Source organism: Hemitrygon akajei, chromosome 9, assembly GCF_048418815.1.
Source record: "Hemitrygon akajei chromosome 9, sHemAka1.3, whole genome shotgun sequence".
In the NCBI taxonomy this organism is placed as follows: Eukaryota; Metazoa; Chordata; class Chondrichthyes; order Myliobatiformes; family Dasyatidae; genus Hemitrygon; species Hemitrygon akajei.
Window position 1 is genome coordinate 118,148,891 of NC_133132.1, and position 19,855 is coordinate 118,168,745.

Sequence of the window (19,855 nt, forward strand, 5' to 3'; positions counted from 1 at the left end):
TCCCAATCATCAACTGCCCATTTCCCTCTACTGATGATGCCTGACGTGCTGTGTTCTTCCAGCATGTTGATTTTTGCTCTAGATTCCAGTATCCATGGTTTCTGTGACCCATCGTTCTTTGGAACTTGTTCTGAGGTTTTTCTCCGGACCTGTGTGAAGACAAGAACAAATTCCTACTTTAATTCCATAGGACAAAACCAGAACATGTTGACATGTGCCAGATAGATTACACAAAATCTATTTTCACAAGCAGGTTGACACTATTTCTAAACCAGTTCATGCTGGATGTTAGATTTGCTAAAGGAAACTTCATGGAATGATGCAATTTGCTGCATGCAAGGAAACCATTTGTCTACTGTTCAGTCTTGTAATGCCATAATTTTCCCATAACCATCCCAAATGATCTTTTATTTCCTTTCCAATTACCTATTTGTATCAACATTCAGATTATCTGTACCCTAATCCATGAGTATTCTGGAAAGGGTGGGCTTGAGCCCATCACTGATCATTAGCTATTGGCACAATGCCATTATCTCATTCATTAGTATTGCATGTATTTATTTTTGGAGGTGTGGGTGCTGATCAAACAAAGAAGTATTCTGTCTGCTTGTGACTTTCCAATGTTGCATCCAAGAACCGATGCCTCTGATTACTATTCCGAGTCCAGTTTTGTCCAAATATCCAGGAGTGCATAGGAGCCATTAAACCAATCGCAGAACTTCAGAAGTAGAGTGAGGCCAAATGTGGACTGACTGGTCTGCATAATAGCACATGACATCTTTACCAGCTGAGATGATGGCTCATCTCCAAATCCAATGTGACTGTCTTTCTGCTAGCATAATATTTTGAGGAGGTTACTCAACTGAAAAGAGCTGCACAGAATTTTAGAACATAGAACATAGAAATCTACAGCACATTACAGGCCCTTCGGCCCACAATGTTGTGCTGACCATGTAACCTACTCTAGAAACTACCTAGACTTTCCCTAGTGCATGGCCCTCTATTTTTCTATGCTCCATGTACCTATCTAAGAGGTGCTTAAAAGACCCTATTGAATCCAAATAGGGATTTTTTGGAATAGCTTTTGTTTTATGTTACTACAGAATTGAAATATCATCATATGAGGGGAAAAAACTGAAACAATTGAAAATATTTAAAACTATAACCATATATATTTCTGAGTTATCAATACAATTTGTATCCAACCATATAGTGAGATTCTGTTGGCTTGTTTCATTCCAGACCAGTTCACTGAAATGTCTGGGAATAGTCTTGTCTCAAAATGATTCATTATCTCTAAGGACCTAACTGATTCATGACTGGCAAAAGAAAAGGACACTCAGCACATCAAGACTTTTTAGATATTGCAGTAAAATTCTACAAACGTCATGCCAAAATACTATAAAAGATTTTTAAAATGATCAAAAGTCCAAAAATAGCACCAAGAATTTGTACTTGTAACTACCTCCCCCTTCTCCTTCCTCCCCCCCCCCCACTCCCTTCCACTCAGCATCTACAAACCCCATTTCCAGAAAAGTTGGGATATTTTCCAAAATGCAATAAAAACAAAAATCTGTGATATGTTAATTCACGTGAACCTTTATTTAACTGACAAAAGTACAAAGAAAAGATTTTCAATAGTTTTACTGACCAACTTAATTGTACTTTGTAAATATACACAAATTTAGAATTTGATGGCTGCAATACACTCAACAAAAGTTGGGACAGAGGCATGTTTACCATTGTGTTAGATTACCTTTCCTTTTAATAACACTTTTTAATCGTTTTGGAACTGAGGATACTAATTGTAGTAGATTTGCAATTGGAAATTTTGTCCATTCTTGCTTGATATAAGACTTCAGCTGCTCAACAGTCAGTGGTCTCCGTTGTCTGATTTCTCCTTTTCATGATGCGCCATACATTTTCAATAGGAGATAGATCTGGACTGGCAGCAGGCCAGTCAAGCACACGCACTCTGTGTCTACAAAGCCACGCTGTTGTAGCCCGTGCAGAATGTGGTCTGGCATTGTCCTGCTGAAATAAGCATGGACATCCCGGGAAGAGACGTCGCCTTGATGACAACATATGTCTCTCTAAAATCCTAATATACGCCTTAGAATCAATGGTACTTTCACATACATGCAACTCACCCATGCCGTGGGCACTGATGCATCCCCATACCATCACAGATGCTGGCATTTGCACCTTTCGCTGATAACAATCAGGATGGTCGTTTTCATCTTTGGCACGGAGAACTCGATGCCCATTTTTTCCAAAAACTAGCTGAAATGTGGACTCATCTGACCACAGCACACGGTTCCACAGTCTTTTGGTCCATCTGAGATGAGTTCAGGCCCAGAGAACTCGCCGGCGTTTCTGCATAGAGTTGATGTATGGCTTCCTCCTTGCGTAATACAGTTTCAAGTTGCATTTCTGGATGCAGCAACAGACTGTGTTAAGTGACAATGGTTTTCCGAAGTACTCCTGAGCCCAGGTGGCTATAATTGTCACAGTAACATGACGGTTTCTTAGGCAGTGCCGCCTGAGGGCTCGAAGATCACGCGCATTCAACAGTGGTTTCCGCCCTTACCCTTTACGCACTGAGATGTCTCTGAATTCTCTGAATCTTTTCACAATATTATGTACTGTAGATGTTGAAAGACCTAAATTCTCTGCAATCTTGTGTTGGGAAATGTTCCTTTTGAACTGACTAACAATTCTCTCACAAATTTTGGCACAAAGGGGTGAGCCATGACCCATCCTTGCTTGCAAAGACTGAGCCTTTGATGGACGCTACTTTTATACCCAGTCATAATACCTCACCTGCTACCAATTAGCCTGCTTAATGTGGAGTCTTCCAAACCGGTGTTACTTGAATATTCTGTGCACTTTTCAATCTTATTTTAACTCTGTCCCAACTTTTGTTGAGTGTGTTGCAGCCATCAAATTCTAAATTTTTGTATATTTACAAAATACAATTAAGTTGGTCAGTAAAACTATTGAAAATCTTTTCTTTGTACTTTTGTCAGTTAAATAAAGGTTCACGTGAATTAACATATCATAGATTTTTGTTTTTATTGCATTTTGGAAAATTTCTCAACTTTTTTGGAAATGGGTCTTAATCAATGGAATTTCTAGACATGGCTGTCATTTTCTTGTGATTCTTTCACACAGACTTGATTAGTCTAAAACGTTTATTTAATAAAGACCTAAGGTGTGCCCTATTGAATTCCTGACAGCATGAATGATTTGTGTAATCAAGGTATGTCTGCCAATACAAATTGGCTCTCCTTTAGTTAAATTTAATCTCTCCAAATTCCTGTTATTTACCCCCTTCCATTCTTGTTTGTAATCCTTTACCCACCATACCAGTTAAATTGACTGGTCTGTGAATATTCTCTTAACTAATGGTTTTGCATATATCTCTTTTCAATCTTCTGACATGTCACCCATATCCAGGGATGACTGGAAGATTATGGCATTAAGTTTTCTCTGCAACCTATCTCTATGCCAGGACTCAGCAATTTCTTCACTCTAAAATTTAATTTGCCATTCCAGTATAAATCCCTCCATTCTCTCTGCATATTCATGTACCCATCTAAGTAACTAAGAGCCTCCTGCATACAGCTGTCATATTTGTCCCCACTACCACCCATCAGTGCTTTCCAGGCCACCACACCACACCACAGGAGCAAAAAAAAGAGAAGCAGTCTTCTGTATGGGAAAAGTTGCCATTAAAGTCATTCAACAATTGCGTGCACGTTGTATGTAGACAGCTACATATATGATGGGCCTTTTTATTTTGTATTAACCATAGAACATTACAGCACAGAAACAGGCCTTTTGGCCCTCCTTGGCTGTGCCAAACCATTTTTCTGTCTAGTCCCACTGATCTGCACCTGAGCCATTTCCCTCCAAACCCCTCTCATCCATGTACCTGTCCAAGTTTTTCTTAAATGTCAAAAGTGAGCCCGCATTCACCACTTCATCTGGCAGCTCATTCCACACTCCCACCGCTCTCTGTGTGAAGAAGCCCTCCCTAATGTTCCCTTTAAACTTTTCCCCCTTCACCCTTAACCCATGTCCTCTGGTTTTTTTTCTCCCCTGGCCTCAGTGGAAAAAGCCTGCTTGCATTCACTCTATCTATACCCATCATAATTTTATACACCTCTATCAAATCACCCCTCATTCTCCTACACTCCAGGGAATAAAGTCCTGACCTGTTCAACCTTTCTCTGTAACTCAGTTTCTCAGGTCCCGGCAACATCCTTGTAAACCTTCTCTGCACTCTTTCAACCTTATTAATATCCTTCCTGTAATTAGGTGATCAAAACTGCACACAATACTCCAAATTCGGTCTCACCAATGTCTTATACAACCTCACCATTACATTCCAACTCTTTATACTCAATACTCTGATTTATAAAGGCCAATGTACCAAAAGCTCTCTTTACGACCCTATCTACTTGTGACGCCACTTCTAGGGAATTATGTACCTGTACTCCCAGATCCCTCTGTTCTACTGCACTCCTCAGTGTCCTACCATTTACCTTGTTTGTTCTACCTTGGTTTGACCTTCCGAAGTGCAAAACCTCACACTTGTCCGCATTAAACTCCATCTGCCATTTTTTTAGCCCATTCCCCCAACTGGTCCAAATCCCTCTGCAAGCTTTGAAAACCCTCCTCACTGTCCACCACACCTCCAATCTTCGTATCATCAGCAAATTTGCTGATCCAATTTGCCACATTATCATCCAGAACATTGATATAGATGACAAATAACAATGGACCCAGCACTGATCCCTGTGGCACACCACTAGTCACAGGCCTCCACTCAGAGTAGCAATCCTCCACTACCACTCTCTGGCTTCTTCCATTGAGCCAATGTCTAATCCAATTTACTACCTCTCCATTTATACCTAGCGACTGAGTCTTCCTAACTAACCTCCCATGCGGTACCTTGTCAAAGGCCTTACTGAAGTCCATGTATACAACATCCACTGGCTTCCCTTCATCCACTTTCCTGGTAACTTCCTCGAAAAACTCTAGTAGATTGGTTAAACATGACCTACCACGCACAAAGCCATGCTGACTTTTTCTAATAAGTCCCGGTCTATCCAAATACTTGTAGATCCTATCTCTTAGTATTCCTTCCAATAATTTACCTATTACCGATGTCAAACTTACCGACCTATAATTTCCCGGCTTACTTTTTGAGCCTTTTTTAAACAACGGAACTACATGAGCTATCCTCCAATTCTCTGGCACCTGACCCGTGGATATCAACATTTTAAATATTTCTGCCAGGGCCCCTGCAATTTCAACACTAGTCTCCCTCAAGGTCCGAGGGAATACCCTGTCAGGTCCTGGGGATTTATCTACTCTGATTTGCCTCAAGACAGCAAGCACCTCCTCCTCTTTATTCTGTATAAGTTCCATGACCTCCCTACTTGTTTGCCTTGTTTCCATAGACTCCATTCCAGTTTCCTTAGTAAATACGGATGCAAAAAAAACCCATTTAATATCTCTCCCATTTCTTATGGTTCCATACATAGCCGACCACTCTGATCTTCAAGAGGACCAATTTTATCCCTTACTATCCTTTTGCTCTTAACATACCTGTAGAAGCTCTTAGCATTATCCTTCACCCTGACTGCCAAAGCAACCTCTGTCGTCTTTTAGCCCTATTAGCCCTATACTATTATATAGTATTTTATTTATTATAGTTAAAAATGTTTTATCAATACAATTTTGATCTAAGCTTATACTGGTGTGAGCTAAGTTATTGCTTCCTGGTAAAGGATAAATTTGCAAGGCTGTGTCGGTATTCGTACAGGTAATTGTCTTATTTTTCCTTAGAAGAAACACTCGGACTTCTGTGTTTACCCGAATCATATCCAGCCTAGACATGTTTATTTATTGGGAAAGGCCCTTTCATTTTAGTTCCCATGCATTGCAAAGTTATGTTGATGTTGGGTTGAATTCACCTCTGCGGAACACCACGAGCCACTGTCAGCCTACCAGAAAAGGATCCTTTTATTCCCATTCGCTGTTCCCTACCAATCTGCCAATGCTCTAAACATGCAAGTAACTTTTGTGTAACACCTTGGGCTCTTAACTTGGTAAGCAGTCTCGTGTGTGGCACCTTGTTAAAGGCCTTCTGAAAGTCCAAATATACAACAATCTCTGCATACCCTTTACTTATTATTATTATTATTATTATTATTTACTTATTTATGGTTTTATATTGCTATATTTCTACACTATTCTTGGTTGGTGCAACTGTAACAAAACCCAATTTCCCTCGGGATCAATAAAGTATATCTGTCTGTCTGTATCTATCCTACTTATCATCTCCTCAAAGAATTCCAGCAGGTTTGTTGGGTAAGATTTTCCCTGAAGGAAACCAACTTTGTTCTATCTTGTCCTGTGTCTCCAAGTACTCCGTAATATCCGTAATCTCGTCCTTAACAATTGACTTCAACATGTTTCCAACCACTGAGGTCAGGTTAACATAGAAATATAGAAAACCTACAGCACAGTACATGCCCTTCGGCCCACAAAGTTGTGCTGAACATGTCCCTACTTTAGAAGTTACTAGGTTTACCTATAGCTCTATTTTATTAAGCTCCATGTACCTATCTAAAAGTCTGTTAAAAGACCTTATCATATCCACCTCCACCACTGTTGCCGGCAGCCTATTTCTCGCACTCACCACTCTCTGAGTAAAAAACTTACCCTTGGCATCTCTTCTGTACCTACTCCCCAGCACCTTAAACCTGTGTCCTCTTTTGGCAACTATTTCAGCCCTGGGGAAAAAGCCTCTGACTATTATCATCTTGTACACCTCTATCAGGTCACCTCTCATCCTCCATCATTCCAAGGAGAAAAGGCCGATTTCACTCAACCTATTCTCATAAGGCATGCTCCCCAATCCAGCAACATCCTTGTAAATCTCCTCTGCACCCTTTCTATGGCTTCCACATCCTTCCTGTAGTGAGGTGACCAGAACTGAGCACAGTACTCCAAGTGGGGTCTGACCAGTGTCCTATATAGCTGCAACATTACCTCTCGGCTCCTAAATTCAGTTCCACAATTGATGAAGGCCAATACACCGTATGCCTTCTTAACTGGTCTATAATTCTTTTCTGCTACCTTCCTCCTTTCTTAAAGAGTGGAGTGATAGCAGCAATTTTCCAGTCCTCTGGCACCATGCCAGAGTCCAATAATTTTTCAAAGATCTTTACTAATCACTCCACAATCTCTACCACTAGCTCTTTCAGAACTCCAGGGTGCAGTTCATCTGGCCCAGATGACTTATGTACCCTTAGCTCTTTCAGCCTTCTGAACACCTTCTCCCTTGTAATAGTAACTGCACTCACTTCTGTTCCCTCACTCTCTTTAACATCCGGCACACTGCTGTGTCTTCCACAGTGAAGACTGATGCAAAATACTCATTTAGTTCATCTGGCCCCCATTATTATTCATCTCGTCTCATTTTCTAGCAGCCCTATATCCACTCTCATCTCTCTTTTATTTTTACATACTTGAAAAAAGCTTTTACTATCCCTTTTGATATTGTTTGCTAGATTGCTTTCATATTTCATCTTTTCCCTTCCAACGATTGTTTTAGTTGCTTCCTGCAGGTTTTAAAAGCTTCCCAATCCTCTGTCTTTCCACTAATTTTTGCTTTATTGTTGCCTTCTCTTTTGTTTTTACATTAACTTTGACTTCCCTTGTCAGCCATGTTTGTACTATTCAGCCATTTGAACATTTCTTTGTTTCTGGAATTCATCTGTCCTGCACCTTCCTTATTTTCCCAGAAGCTCACACCATTGCTGCTCTGCTGTCGTCCCTGCCAGCATCTCCTTCCAATTTACTTTGGCCAAATCATCTCTCATACCACTGTAATTTCCTTTCACTGTATTATCCTTATTTCCTTTCAATAACAGAACAACATATGCTATTCACTTGACTTCTGGGATCTCACCACTAGCTAGAAAGGACACAGAGATCTTGGTTGAAGCCCCAATGATCTCATGTCTTGCATTTCTCAATAAACGGAGGTTATCCCAACTGGTCCTGGGGACCTACCCATTTCAAAGTTCTTCAAGAGATCCAACACTACCTCTTCCTTAATTGCAAAATACCTTAGCATATCAACATGCCTGATACTGATCTCAATATCCTGAATGTTCTCCTTTGTAAATACTGATGCAAAGTACTCATTTAGGACCTTTACCTGTCCTCTGCCTCCAAGTATATGTTCTCTCTTTTATCGTTAAGTGGTCCTCCCTCTCCATAGTTATCCTTTTGCTCTTCAAGCAGGTGTAAGATGTCAGGGGATTCACTTTAATCCTATTTGCTAAGTACTTTTCATGGCCCCTCTTGGCCTTCTTGAATTGCCTTCTTGAGTTTGTTTTTAGCTTCTTTCTAATCCTCGTAGGTGGCCAGCTAGAGATGCATCTCTAGCACAGGAAGTGTAAGGCGCTCCTACCCTCTGTTAGTCTGCAAGTCACCTTTGAGCAAGGTGTAGCTCCTGCTTAGACCAGCCGCTCTTGATCATGGTCATGTGAAGCCTTGGGAACAGTGGCGAATGGTTGTATGAGCAGCTGATGCATATCACAAGTCGTGGCTATGCGACCACTGGCCAGGCGGAAAACCTCTGAAGAGTATTGATTATGGCTGATGTCACCCATCTTGTAAAGACCCTGCTCAGAAGAAGGCAATAGTAAAGTACATCTGTAGAAAAATTGCCAAGGACAATCATGGGCAAAGACCACAAGAGCCCACATTATATGACACAGCACATCATGATGACAATGATGATCCTCAGTGTCCCTGATTGATTTCAGCCTCCTAAATCTTACATACCCTTCTTTCCATTTGTTGACTAAATTCACCACCTCTCTTGTAATCCAAAGATTCCATACCTTGCCATCCTTTGTTCTTCCTCTTTACTGGGACATATCTGTCCTGTACTCTATGCAATTGATCTTTTGAAAGCCACCATATATCAGATGCAGATTTGCCAAATAAAAGCTGTTTTGGTAAATCTTAATTTGTTCCCTTTGAACTCTCCCTGGTTCCTGGCTAAACTCTCATAATTTGATGATTGAAAGGAACTTTGATCACTGTTTACTCGGTGTTCTCCAACAAAAAGGTTAGTCACCTGGACAAGCTCATTTCCAAAAATGAAGTCCTGTATGGCCACCCTCTCACTAGACTATCTACCTACTGATGTTAGAAGCCCTTCTGGATGCACCTCACAAATTCTGCCCCACCTAAACCTCTTGCACTAAAGAGGACCCAATCTAGATTGAGGAAGTTGAAGTCATCTGTGACAACCACCCTACTGTTTTCACATTGTTCTCTATTCTGCCTGCATACCTGTTCCTCACTGTTTTGGTAGTTATTGCAGTAGAACTCAATCAGGGCCATTTTGGATCATCATCATCAGAGTGAGCACCAATCTCATTTTTGAATTTTATTTATATTTAGACTTGAGATGAGGTCTATTATGTACTCACTGAGTGCAACTGTGTTGTCTCTGATGAATAGTGTAACTCCCTTGCCCTTCTACTTCCCTCACAGACAAGAAAATCTGCAGATGCTGGAAATCAGAACAACACGCACACAATGCTGAAGGAACTCAGCAGACCAGGCAACGTCTAGGAAAAACGTACAGTTGACGTTTTGGGTTGAAACCTCTACTGTATTCTTTTCCTAAATGCTACCTGGCCTGCTGAGTTCCTCTAGTATTTTGAGTTTGTTGCTTCTACTTCCTTCTATATCTTTTATAAAACATTGAAACCCTGAAACATTAAGTATGAGGTCCTGTCTCATTGAACCAAGTCTCTTTAATAGCCACAAACTCATAAATCTATGCACTGAATCATGATGTAGGTTCACCTCCTTCTTCTTAATACTCCTGTCATTACAATGGACAAGATGGGACAGGCAGATTGAAGTGTGTTTGTTATGTTATCCCTGCCCTTCCTTCCTTACAAACTTAATGGCCATGACATTTACCTTCCTCTCAATCTTTATTTTCTGACCTGGATGCTCTGGTTCCTATTTGCCTGCCAAACTCGTTTAAATACTCCCGAGTATTATCCCACTTGTAGAAAACGCTTCGTTGTTAAATGCTGGTAGAAAGTAATTATTTATATTCTGACTTTGCCCTTCATTTCAGATAACATTGTTCTTCCCTATCTCCATATTACCTGGTTATTATTGACATGCTAGGAGAGATTTTGGGATTTTTTATGTCTCCTATTCTCACTTTGTCCTTCTTAATTTTCCTTTACATTTAATTTATTTAGATCTTGAAGAATTCACATGACGTACAGTATATGTTTTGTTTTAAAAGTTTTTGATTATCATCCAGAGAGTCCTAGCTTTAGTATCCCTTCTGCTCCTCTAGTACATTGTACTTCATTTCTATATGAAATAACTCCTCCTTAAAGACTGACGGGAAAATAAACAATAAGTCGTCTTTGGTTCCTGACTTGGAAACCATTCTCAGACCTGTTCCTTTCAATCTTTTCTTCCGGCAGGTTTCATAGGGGATAAATTGCAGTTAGAGTACTTTAAACATGTGACCGCTGCTTTTCAGCAATGGTACATAATGTGCTGGTGGGAGAAGGAATTAATATTTAAGATGTTGCAGAGCTAGTGATGAAAACCTGTCCTTTAACTGCTATGAATTGGTGAACAAGGACTTGGATTGCTATTGGTATTGAATTAGAAATTGGCTTATTATTGTCACGTACCACGATGCTGTGAAAAGCTCGTCTTGCATGCAGTGCTCTGAGGTAGGGCAAGGTAAAACAATAACAACGAAGGAAAAACGTGGTGGGAGATACAAAGGGCACTACAGGTAAACAAGGTGAAAGATCATAATGTGGTTGATTGTGTGCTTAGGAGTCAAGGTTAATTTATTATCAAAGAATAAATTACATAACTTTGAGACTTGCTCACTCACTGATAGTCACAAAGCAAGAAACCTGAAAGAACTCAATTAAGGATGTTACGAACCCCGTAACTGGGTCACTTACCAGCAAAGATAGAGAGGTCCGTTGAAGTCTGATGGTACTATTTTTTAAAGTTTTTATTTATAAAGGGGCACAAAAGTAAGGTTAATACAAACATTCAGATAATATACGTCGTCAATACTCAATCTAAAGCGCGGGTATAGTAATAATCATCAATAAGAAGTAGCTCTATCGTTTTGTCTAGGGGTAAAAATATTGTCCGATGGAAATATAAAAGTCTGTCAAGTTCATGCAGGCTTTAGCCTTTTGGGGACCGCTGGGTTTCACTTGTTGGAGAGAGAGAGAGAGAGAGAGGTTTTGTGAGAAAAGAAACTTGCCCAGTCTTTTAGGACGCAAACCGTTGAATCGGGAACATTGGTTCCCTGTTGTTAGTTCGAAGTCCTTTTTGGTGTTATCAGCCACCCGCTCCCCAGGCCAGAGGAAATGGAACACACGTGGCTTCCGAATAGCTTCCCGTTATCACGGGAGCGATGAGCGATGGTGTCTCCTTCTGGTGCGTCGCTAGGGGACTGCCCCCTGCAGCCCCTCTTTTATCTTGACTTGCAGGGTTGTAGATGTCAATCAGGGTGGGGTGATGCAATCCCCAGCCCACATTGCCAGAGGGTGTGCACGTAGCCCAGTCCACGTTGCCCTGAGAGCTGGCACGTAGTATAGGATCGCAATCCACAAAGGTGTCTCCAAGAAACAATGGCCAAATCCGTTGCTTTGTCTTGCTGAGGATTCTCTCTCATTTCCTGGATCCAAGACCCGAATTAATAGCGATCTTGCGATTCTCAAGAAGGAGGGGGCTGGGATCATAACAAGGAAAAAAAGAATAAAAAATAAGAGACCGACGCAGGATGTGCAAGAGAAAGAAAACAAAATACAAATCATGAGAACAATTGAAGCGAACAGCAGCATTCCAAACCAAAACTGAGTCCTCAGATCCAAACCCTGGAGTTCATCACATTAGTGGGCATAGAGCACAGCAGCTGGGGCAGTCTTCATAGCCTCAATGCCAGGGAGATGACCAACACAGAGAACGAGCAAAATTGGCTCTTGTCCCAACCAACACCCTGTCTTTTCAGTCTATCTGGACCAGCGTTTAAATTGATCAAACACAACAGTGAAAGGCTTTGACACCCTGGAGGGAGGAAATGAAGATTGTGGAGAGTGAACAAAATTGGCTCTCTCCTGCGATCTGGGCAGGTATTTAAATTATCTAAACAGCGGATTGTACCTCACACTAGGATCTGGGCACTGCTGCTCTGAAAGCCTTTTGGGCCCAGATTTCGCCACCCAGTGACTCTATCTGGGACCAGATTTCATTGCCCTGCCCAAAACCTCTTCAAATCAGCTTTACATCCAGAGTGATCCAACCTCGTGCTCAAGCCAGTTGTTTGGGCATCACATCCCCTCTGCTGGGGCCCCAACCTCTCCTTTCGACACCCAGAATGGTCCATCTTTTCATTCTAGGGAACCATTTAATTGTCTTATCACAACAGGCTAGAAGCTGTCCTTGAGCCTGGTGGTATGTGCTTTCAAGATCTTGTATCTTCTGTCTGATGGAAAAGGGGAGAAGAGAACAATTCCAGGACGGGTGATGTATTTGATTATACTGGTCATTTTCTGAGGCAGTGAGAAGTATATACTCCATGGAACTGGTTTCTGTGGTGTGCTGAGCTGTGTCTACAACTCTGAGCACCTTCTTGCAATCAAATACAGGGCAGTTGCATTACCAAAGCAGTTATGATCCAGATAGGATTACTTTCTATGGTACATTTCTGAAAATAATTGGTTACGGTCACTGGGAACATGTCAAGTTTCCATAGCCTCCTGTAGAGGTATTGGTAAGGTTTCTTGGGAAAGGTTGTTGTCATGATACCATGTTACTAAGCTGCCCATCTCCTTCCTGTACTCTGACACATTGTTATTTGAGTTGTGACCCACTGCAAGCCTGTAGATGGAATTAGAGTGGTCATGACTGCACAGGGAATATGCTGGGGTACGAAGGTTGCAGCCTTGTGGAGCACACTGTTTAGAATAAGCATGGCAGAGGTGTTGCTGCCTGTCCTTATTGATTGCGGACTGCTAGACTGGAAGTCAAGGATCTATTTGCAGAGAGTGGTGTTGACTCCCAGGGTGTGGAGTTTGGTGATAAGTTTGTTTGGAATTATTGTATTCAAGTTGGAATCATAGTCAATAACCAGTGGTCTGATATAGGTGTCATTCAGAATGAGTGTATGGGCAGGGAGATGGTGTCTGCCATAAAACCTGTTTCAATGGTAGGAGAATTGCACTGGGTCAAGGTTGTCTTGGAGGCTGGCATTAATGTGTTCCATAACCAGCCTCTCAAAGCACTTCATGATGCTAGATCTTAGAGCCACTGGGTGGAAGTCATTATGGCATATTACCATAAATTTTCTCTGTACTCTTTCAACCTTGTTTACATCTTTCCTTGTAGGTAGGTGACCAAAACTGCACATAATACTCCAAATTAGGTCTTAACAAGGTCATATACAGCTTCAACATATCCTAACTCCTGTACTCATTGCTTTGATTTATGATGGCCAATATGCCAAAAGCTGTTTTTATGACCCTATCCTCCTATGACGCCACATTCAGTGAACTACGGACCTGTATTCCCAGATCCATTTGTTCGACCGCACTGCTCAGTGACCTACCCTGGTTGGTCCTACCAAAATGCAGCACCTTGCACTTGTCTGCATTAAATTCCACCTTCCGTTTTTCAGCCTTTTTTTTAGCTTTGCAAGTGGTCTCGATCCCGCTGCAAGCCACGGTAGCCTTCCTCGCTGTCCACTACACCCCCAGTCTTGGTGTCATCCACAAATTCGCTGATCCAGTACTGAATTAATTGAAACTTGGCTTGGAGTGATTCTCCCAGCAGAAATTTCTGAGAACCAATAGGATCTTTTAATGTGAGATAGAAAGAGCCTGTTCCACAAGCTGCCCATTATGTATAAAATACAAAGTTGGCATTCCTAGGTTAGTGGCATTCCTAGGTTAGTTAGGTTAATGATTGGTGATCAAGAAGCTGTTTGAGTGGAAGAGATTCAGAGGTTACACTTGTGTTTTTCTGTGGAATTGAATAAATATTAAAGTTGGGGCATTAGTTTGGACACAGGAAAAATGTGGCAGGGTATCAACTTTATGTACTCTGGGTCAGGAGTAAGACTCTCCAGCAGGAACCAGGGTAATGATGAAAAACTAGTAGGACAGGCAGCGGTATTATAGCAGCAGAGGGCAGTGGTGTCAATATCTGGAAACTTAGCGAGGTTCTCTGAAGACAATAGTTAGTGCAAAAAAACACGAGAATAATGAAAGAATTTTAGTTAATATTACTGGTATAAAATATATAATATTAACTTTGATTCAGTATTCATCCCATCCAGTGTAAACTATGCATGCTTTTCACCATTGGTACATGATCCTGTCGGATGTGTATTTCATATCAGGAACAGCATTTATTCATCTAGGTTTCTCAGAGTATTTACCAAACGTATGGTCTGCTAAGATCAAGAAGAGAGAGCGGCATGTGGGAAAATCATTATTTGCGTTTTTCCCTCCCAAGTTCCTGCATCATCATGAATTGGGTGTATATCACTGCTCCTGCATTCTAATCGTAACTAAATCCTGGAACTGCCTATTCAGTGGCTTCAAGAAAGTACCTCATCAGAAGGACTGCATAGTTTCAAGGTGGTATTTCAGCAGCATCTTGTTAAGGACAGTTAGAATGGGCAATAAATGTTCATAATTTGAAAAATTATTAAGCCACCTTCTCTCTAGAAACATTGTTAAGATGAAATATACAAGAAAGCAGTTACTGGAAGCTAATTTTGAATGTATGCAACTAAGTGTTTAAAAACTTTCCTTTTTTTTAAAAAAGGTTCTGTTTTGTCTTTGCTTTTGGATACCTCACCCTCTGCCAAGTTAGCAGAGTATACCTCTTTGATTACGGACGATATTCAGCTGACTTTACTGGGTAAGTGTATTGCTCACACTATTTGAAACCAAGTTAAATGAATTCTGAGGAAAAAGTAGACATTACTGGAATTCTGCTTTATGTTTGGGAAGATTATTATATTCATTTTTCAAAATGGAGGTTTGCTTTTTAAATTCTGTATGCAACAGCCAACATTTGACCCAATATATTCAGTGCCGGTTCTGTAAAATTTACTAGTGTTAACAATTTCCAGAAGATGCTAAATTTAGACAAGTCAGATTCCTGCAGTGTTTCCAAATATAAGTGCTGCACAATAGAAATTGCCTGCTTGGCCTGGTGTGGGTGCACTGTACTGTTTTAGCCATGTTAGTTTTGCATACAATCACTTCAGGCTAATGTACTTATTCATTGAGTAAATATATATTTGACCACTCAACAGGGAAGGCATCAATATGATCAATTCAACAACACACAGAATGCTGGAGGAACTGAGCAAGTCAGGTACTATCTAACAAAGGAAATAAACATCTGATGTTTCAGGCTAAGGCCCTTGATTACAACTGGAGAGGAAGAAATGAAGGAGTCAGAATAAGGTGGTGAGGCAGGGGGAGGAGTACAGATTGACAGGTGAGGTAATTTTATTCCATGGTTTTCTGGGTTTTTAGCAGGAAGTATAGAGGAGGCTTGACCCTATACCAGAGCAGTAGAGACAATTTGACAGTAAACAATATTTTCCTAATAAACTGTAAAATAACAAGCCACAAGGGGCCACAAAGCAAGAAAGCACAGATACTTAACACAGCAAGGTAACTGAAGGCTAAGAGCAACTGGTTGAAGCTGTCGGGTTTCTATGAGTGACCAAGGATTATGGATGAGAGCTGAGTTTAAGTGGGCTGGAGGTGATGCTTTCTGACTTCTATTAACTAGGTGGTGCCTGCCTGTGCAAGCCTTACAGGACCCTTCTCCCCCTGCCCCCACCCCACCAGAATCCAATACCTCAGCATGATCCCGATGGATCCAGTGGAATTCCCGTGAGCGATGGATCCAAGATAAAACTGGATGGCACCCCAAGACCTCTCCTTTGGGCTGTACCTTTCCACCAGGTACTGGACACCCTATCCACGACAAAGCTACTCCATCAACTAGCGAACTGCATACCCTCGATCACCTTCCACCATCGTAGGTTCCGGAGGTGCAGGGCAGTTGGATTGAGTGGTCCCTGGACAACGGGCTTGAGACTGGACACATGGAAAGTAGGTGTGACCCTGGGGGTCTGTGGCAGCTAAAGATGGTAATTGACTGGATTGATGCGGTGGGTAGGTTTGAAGGGACCAATGACCTGGGGCAAGCTGGCTTGGTGGCAGTAGGTGTGGTTGGCAGCTAGGATGGCTCTCAGTGCCCTCTTTCAAACATTCCAGCAGCAGCGAACCAGGGCCCTGGGAGACGGGACCTCCACTGCGGGAAACCATGGAGGCTGGTAGCTAGGAAGCACTTCACAAAAGGTGACGCACTTGTGGCACAGGCACTGTGTAGATTATGGGACAGTTTGGCCTAGAGTGGATGCTACCAAGGGGTAGAAGTAGCAAAGCGTTGCAGAAACTTCTCCACTTGCTGTTTGGCTCTTGAGTGTCTGTTGGTCTGGGGGAAGCAGTGGAGACGAACTACATGTTGGAGAGCAAAGTCCATCATCTCATTGGCTGACGGCAGTTTGGGGAGGGCAATGAAGTGAGCCTTGGAGAACCAGTCCACCACTGTCATGAACACCGTGGCCCGTCGGAAGGTGGAAAACCCACAATGAAATCCTTGGCAATGTGGGACTACAGCTTCAAGGGACCGGCAGGGGCTGCAGGAGTCTAGAGGCACTGGTTGGAGGAGTTTGAGCACTGAGGACAGACAGTGATGAACTGAATGTGCATCTGCGATCATGGTGGGCCACCAGAACCAGCCTTGTAGAAAATCCAGAATCCATTGTGGATAGCTGGAGAGAGGTGAGGAATGGGCCCACTGGAGTTCTTCAGAGCTCATGGTTACCAGCATGTATACGCAGCTGTCAGGTGTGTCTGCCGGGGCAAGCTTGCGCTGTAGTGCCTGGCAGATCCAGTTGTCAAGGTCTGATCGGGGCGAGGATGTATCTCTGTTTCAGCTGGATTGAACTGTCGTGACAGGGCATCCACCTTAGTGTTCTTGGAGCCCAAGTCACTAGGAGATAGTAAAGCTGAATTGCTGAAAGAAGGCGGCCCAGTGAGCCTAACGTGGGTTAAGTTGGTGAGTCTGTTGAATGGATATGAGATGCTGGTAGTCAGTCCAGATCAGGAAAGGCTCAGTGTTTCCCAGTATCCAACGTCATCATTCCTCCAAGGCCCATTGATGGCAAGTAGCTCTCCATTTCCTCCTCTGTAACACTGATGTGTAGAGTTGAACTTGTAGAAGAGGGTGGCTTAAGGGTGTGTCTTCACTTCCGGTCCTCGCTGGGAAATGATGGCCCCAGCGCCCATGTCAGATGTGTCCACCTCTACCACAAAAGGACCAGAGAATGGGCGAGGTGATGAAGTGTCTCTTGAACTCCTTGAAAACATGGTCACAGCAGCAGACCAGGTTATCAGTGAAATAGGTGATTTGGTGAGGAAGGTGAGAGGACCATCACTAACTGATAACTGTTCCTGATGAAGTAGCCATAGAAGTTGGAGAAGTCCAAGAAGCACTGTAGCTGTTTGAGAGAGAACAGTCTGGGTAATCAACAACTGTGGGGTGTGAAACTGGCATTTCTCCAACTTGCCGTAGAGCAGGTTTTTGAGGAGATGCTGAAGGACTGAACCAAAATGGTCTTGGGGCTCTTGAAGAAGATGATATTATTGAGGTAGATGAACACATACCTGCATAACACATTTTAAGGGGATTTCATTGACAAAGACTTAGAAAATGGCTGGATTTTTGGAAAGTCCGAAAGGCATCACTAGGTATTCATAATGGCCTGTGGGTGTTATGAACACAGTCTTCCACTCAGTCCCCTGGCAGGTGCAGATCAGGTTGTAAATGCTCTGTAGATCCAGTTTGGTGAAGGTCTGGGCTCCATGGAGTGCTTCGAATCAAAGGGAGAGGGTAGTGGTCCTTGGTGATTTTGTTGAGCCCAGGTGATCTACGTTGGGACGAAGAACCCTATTTTTTTTTTGATGAAGAAGAATCCTGCACTGGCTGAGGACTGGGACGGTCAAATGAAGAGGTGCTTCAATGCTTCGGCAATGTAGTCATCCCTGGCTTGTGTCTCGGGGGAGAGGGAGATCAAACGACCTTGGGAAGGAGGTTGATCATACAGTCGTATGGGCTGTGAGGAGGCAGGGTGCTGGCTGGCTTCCCTTTTTTGAATGTGATGGCTAAATCATGGTATTCCTGTGGAAGTTTGGTGAGGTCGAGAGTTTCCTCCATTTCCGTGGACTTGGAGGGTGAAGACAGCTGAGGTTGTAGGCAGGTGGCCAACAAGTGGCTCCCCAACTCGGTAATAAATCAGGTGACCAGGCAAAGTGAGGGTATTGAGTGGTGAGCCAGGGGTATCCCAATTTGAGAGAGGTGTTGGGCAAGTTCATAAGGAAGAATTGGATGGACTCGCGTGGGTTAAGTTGGTGAGTCTGTTGAATGGATATGAGATGCTGGTGGCCAGTCCACTTGCAATACTCCCCAGTACTCAGTTACATGTACTGACCATTGCGGACCCCAAGGGACGCCCCTCAATCACATGATGCAGAGGGGGTGAGAAATAGGTTCAGTAAGGAGTTCGAGCTTTGCATGTGGAGTGCAGTCCAGAAAGTTGCCTGCTGCACCAGAATCCGCCAGAACTTTCTGAATGCATAGAGCCGTTGGGGTATGGAGGAGGGCAAAGTGTGAAATTGGGCAATGGTGCTGGAAAGGGAGGGTAGGGGAGCTTACCAAATAGAATGCCCCTTCTGGGGTGGCGCCGTTTTCCAGTACGTGGTGGGCATTTGATGTGTGGGTGATCGTTGTCTCCGCAGTAAGCATACATGTTGTTTCTCCACCAACACTGGTGCTCTTGGGGGCAGTGGTGTGCTTAAAGAGCTGTCCCTCCCTGCATGGGTTCTGGAGGCATCGACGATGAGGATCCTGCAGCCTGAAATGGTTCTGAGAACGGAACTGGGGTTCTGGGTGGTGATCTGGAGGGCCATTCCGTAAGATGCTTGTCATTTCAGAGGGCTAGAGTGATGAGGCTTTTGAGATCAGTGGGCATCTCCCAGGTAGATAACACATTTTTCAAGCACTCCAAGAGGCTGTGATGGTAATGGGCCGCAGCACTTGCGCATTCCAGCTGCACTCCAGCGCAGTGGCAAGCAGATGGTCAATGGTTTCCAGCTGCTTCGGGATCACATGCTCCTGTTGACAGATGACTTCCTTTAGGAAATCATCTGTCAATTGGTTCACTCATCCTGTCAGGAAATGTAGAGGAGGCTTGATCCAAAAGCAGAGCAGTGGGGACGATTTAGCAGTAAACAGTATTTTACTAATAACTGCAACAAAAAAAAACAAGCCCCACAGACCACAAAGCAAGAGAACACTCAATGAGGTAACAAAAGGCAAGAGCAACTGGTTGGTTCATAGGAGTGAACAAGGATTGTGGATGAGAACTGTGTTTAAATAGACTGCAAGGGATGATTTGGAAATAAATGGCAAGTGACTCCTGTTAGCTGAGTGGAGACAGGAGGTACTGTCTGCCTGTGTAGGCCTGACAATTTTGGTCCAAAATATCGGTTGTTTATTTCTCTCTGTGGGTGCTGCCTGACCTGGTGAGTTCCTTCAGCATTTTGTGTGTGCTGCCTAAGATTTCCAGCATCTTTGGCATCTATTGTCT

General features: G+C 42.8%; 1 protein-coding gene across 3 annotated transcripts in view; it reads left to right on the top strand.

Annotated features, from left to right (window-relative positions):
- LOC140733474 (lysophospholipid acyltransferase 2-like) overlaps window positions 1–19,855 on the top strand; it is a 144,825-nt gene that overhangs the window by 67,253 nt on the left and 57,717 nt on the right. For all 3 annotated transcript variants that reach the window (XM_073056861.1, XM_073056862.1, XM_073056863.1), the window contains one exon: window positions 14,944–15,039. In XM_073056861.1, coding sequence (XP_072912962.1) covers window positions 14,944–15,039 — 96 coding nt within the window. The remainder of the gene's footprint in view (window positions 1–14,943; window positions 15,040–19,855) is intronic.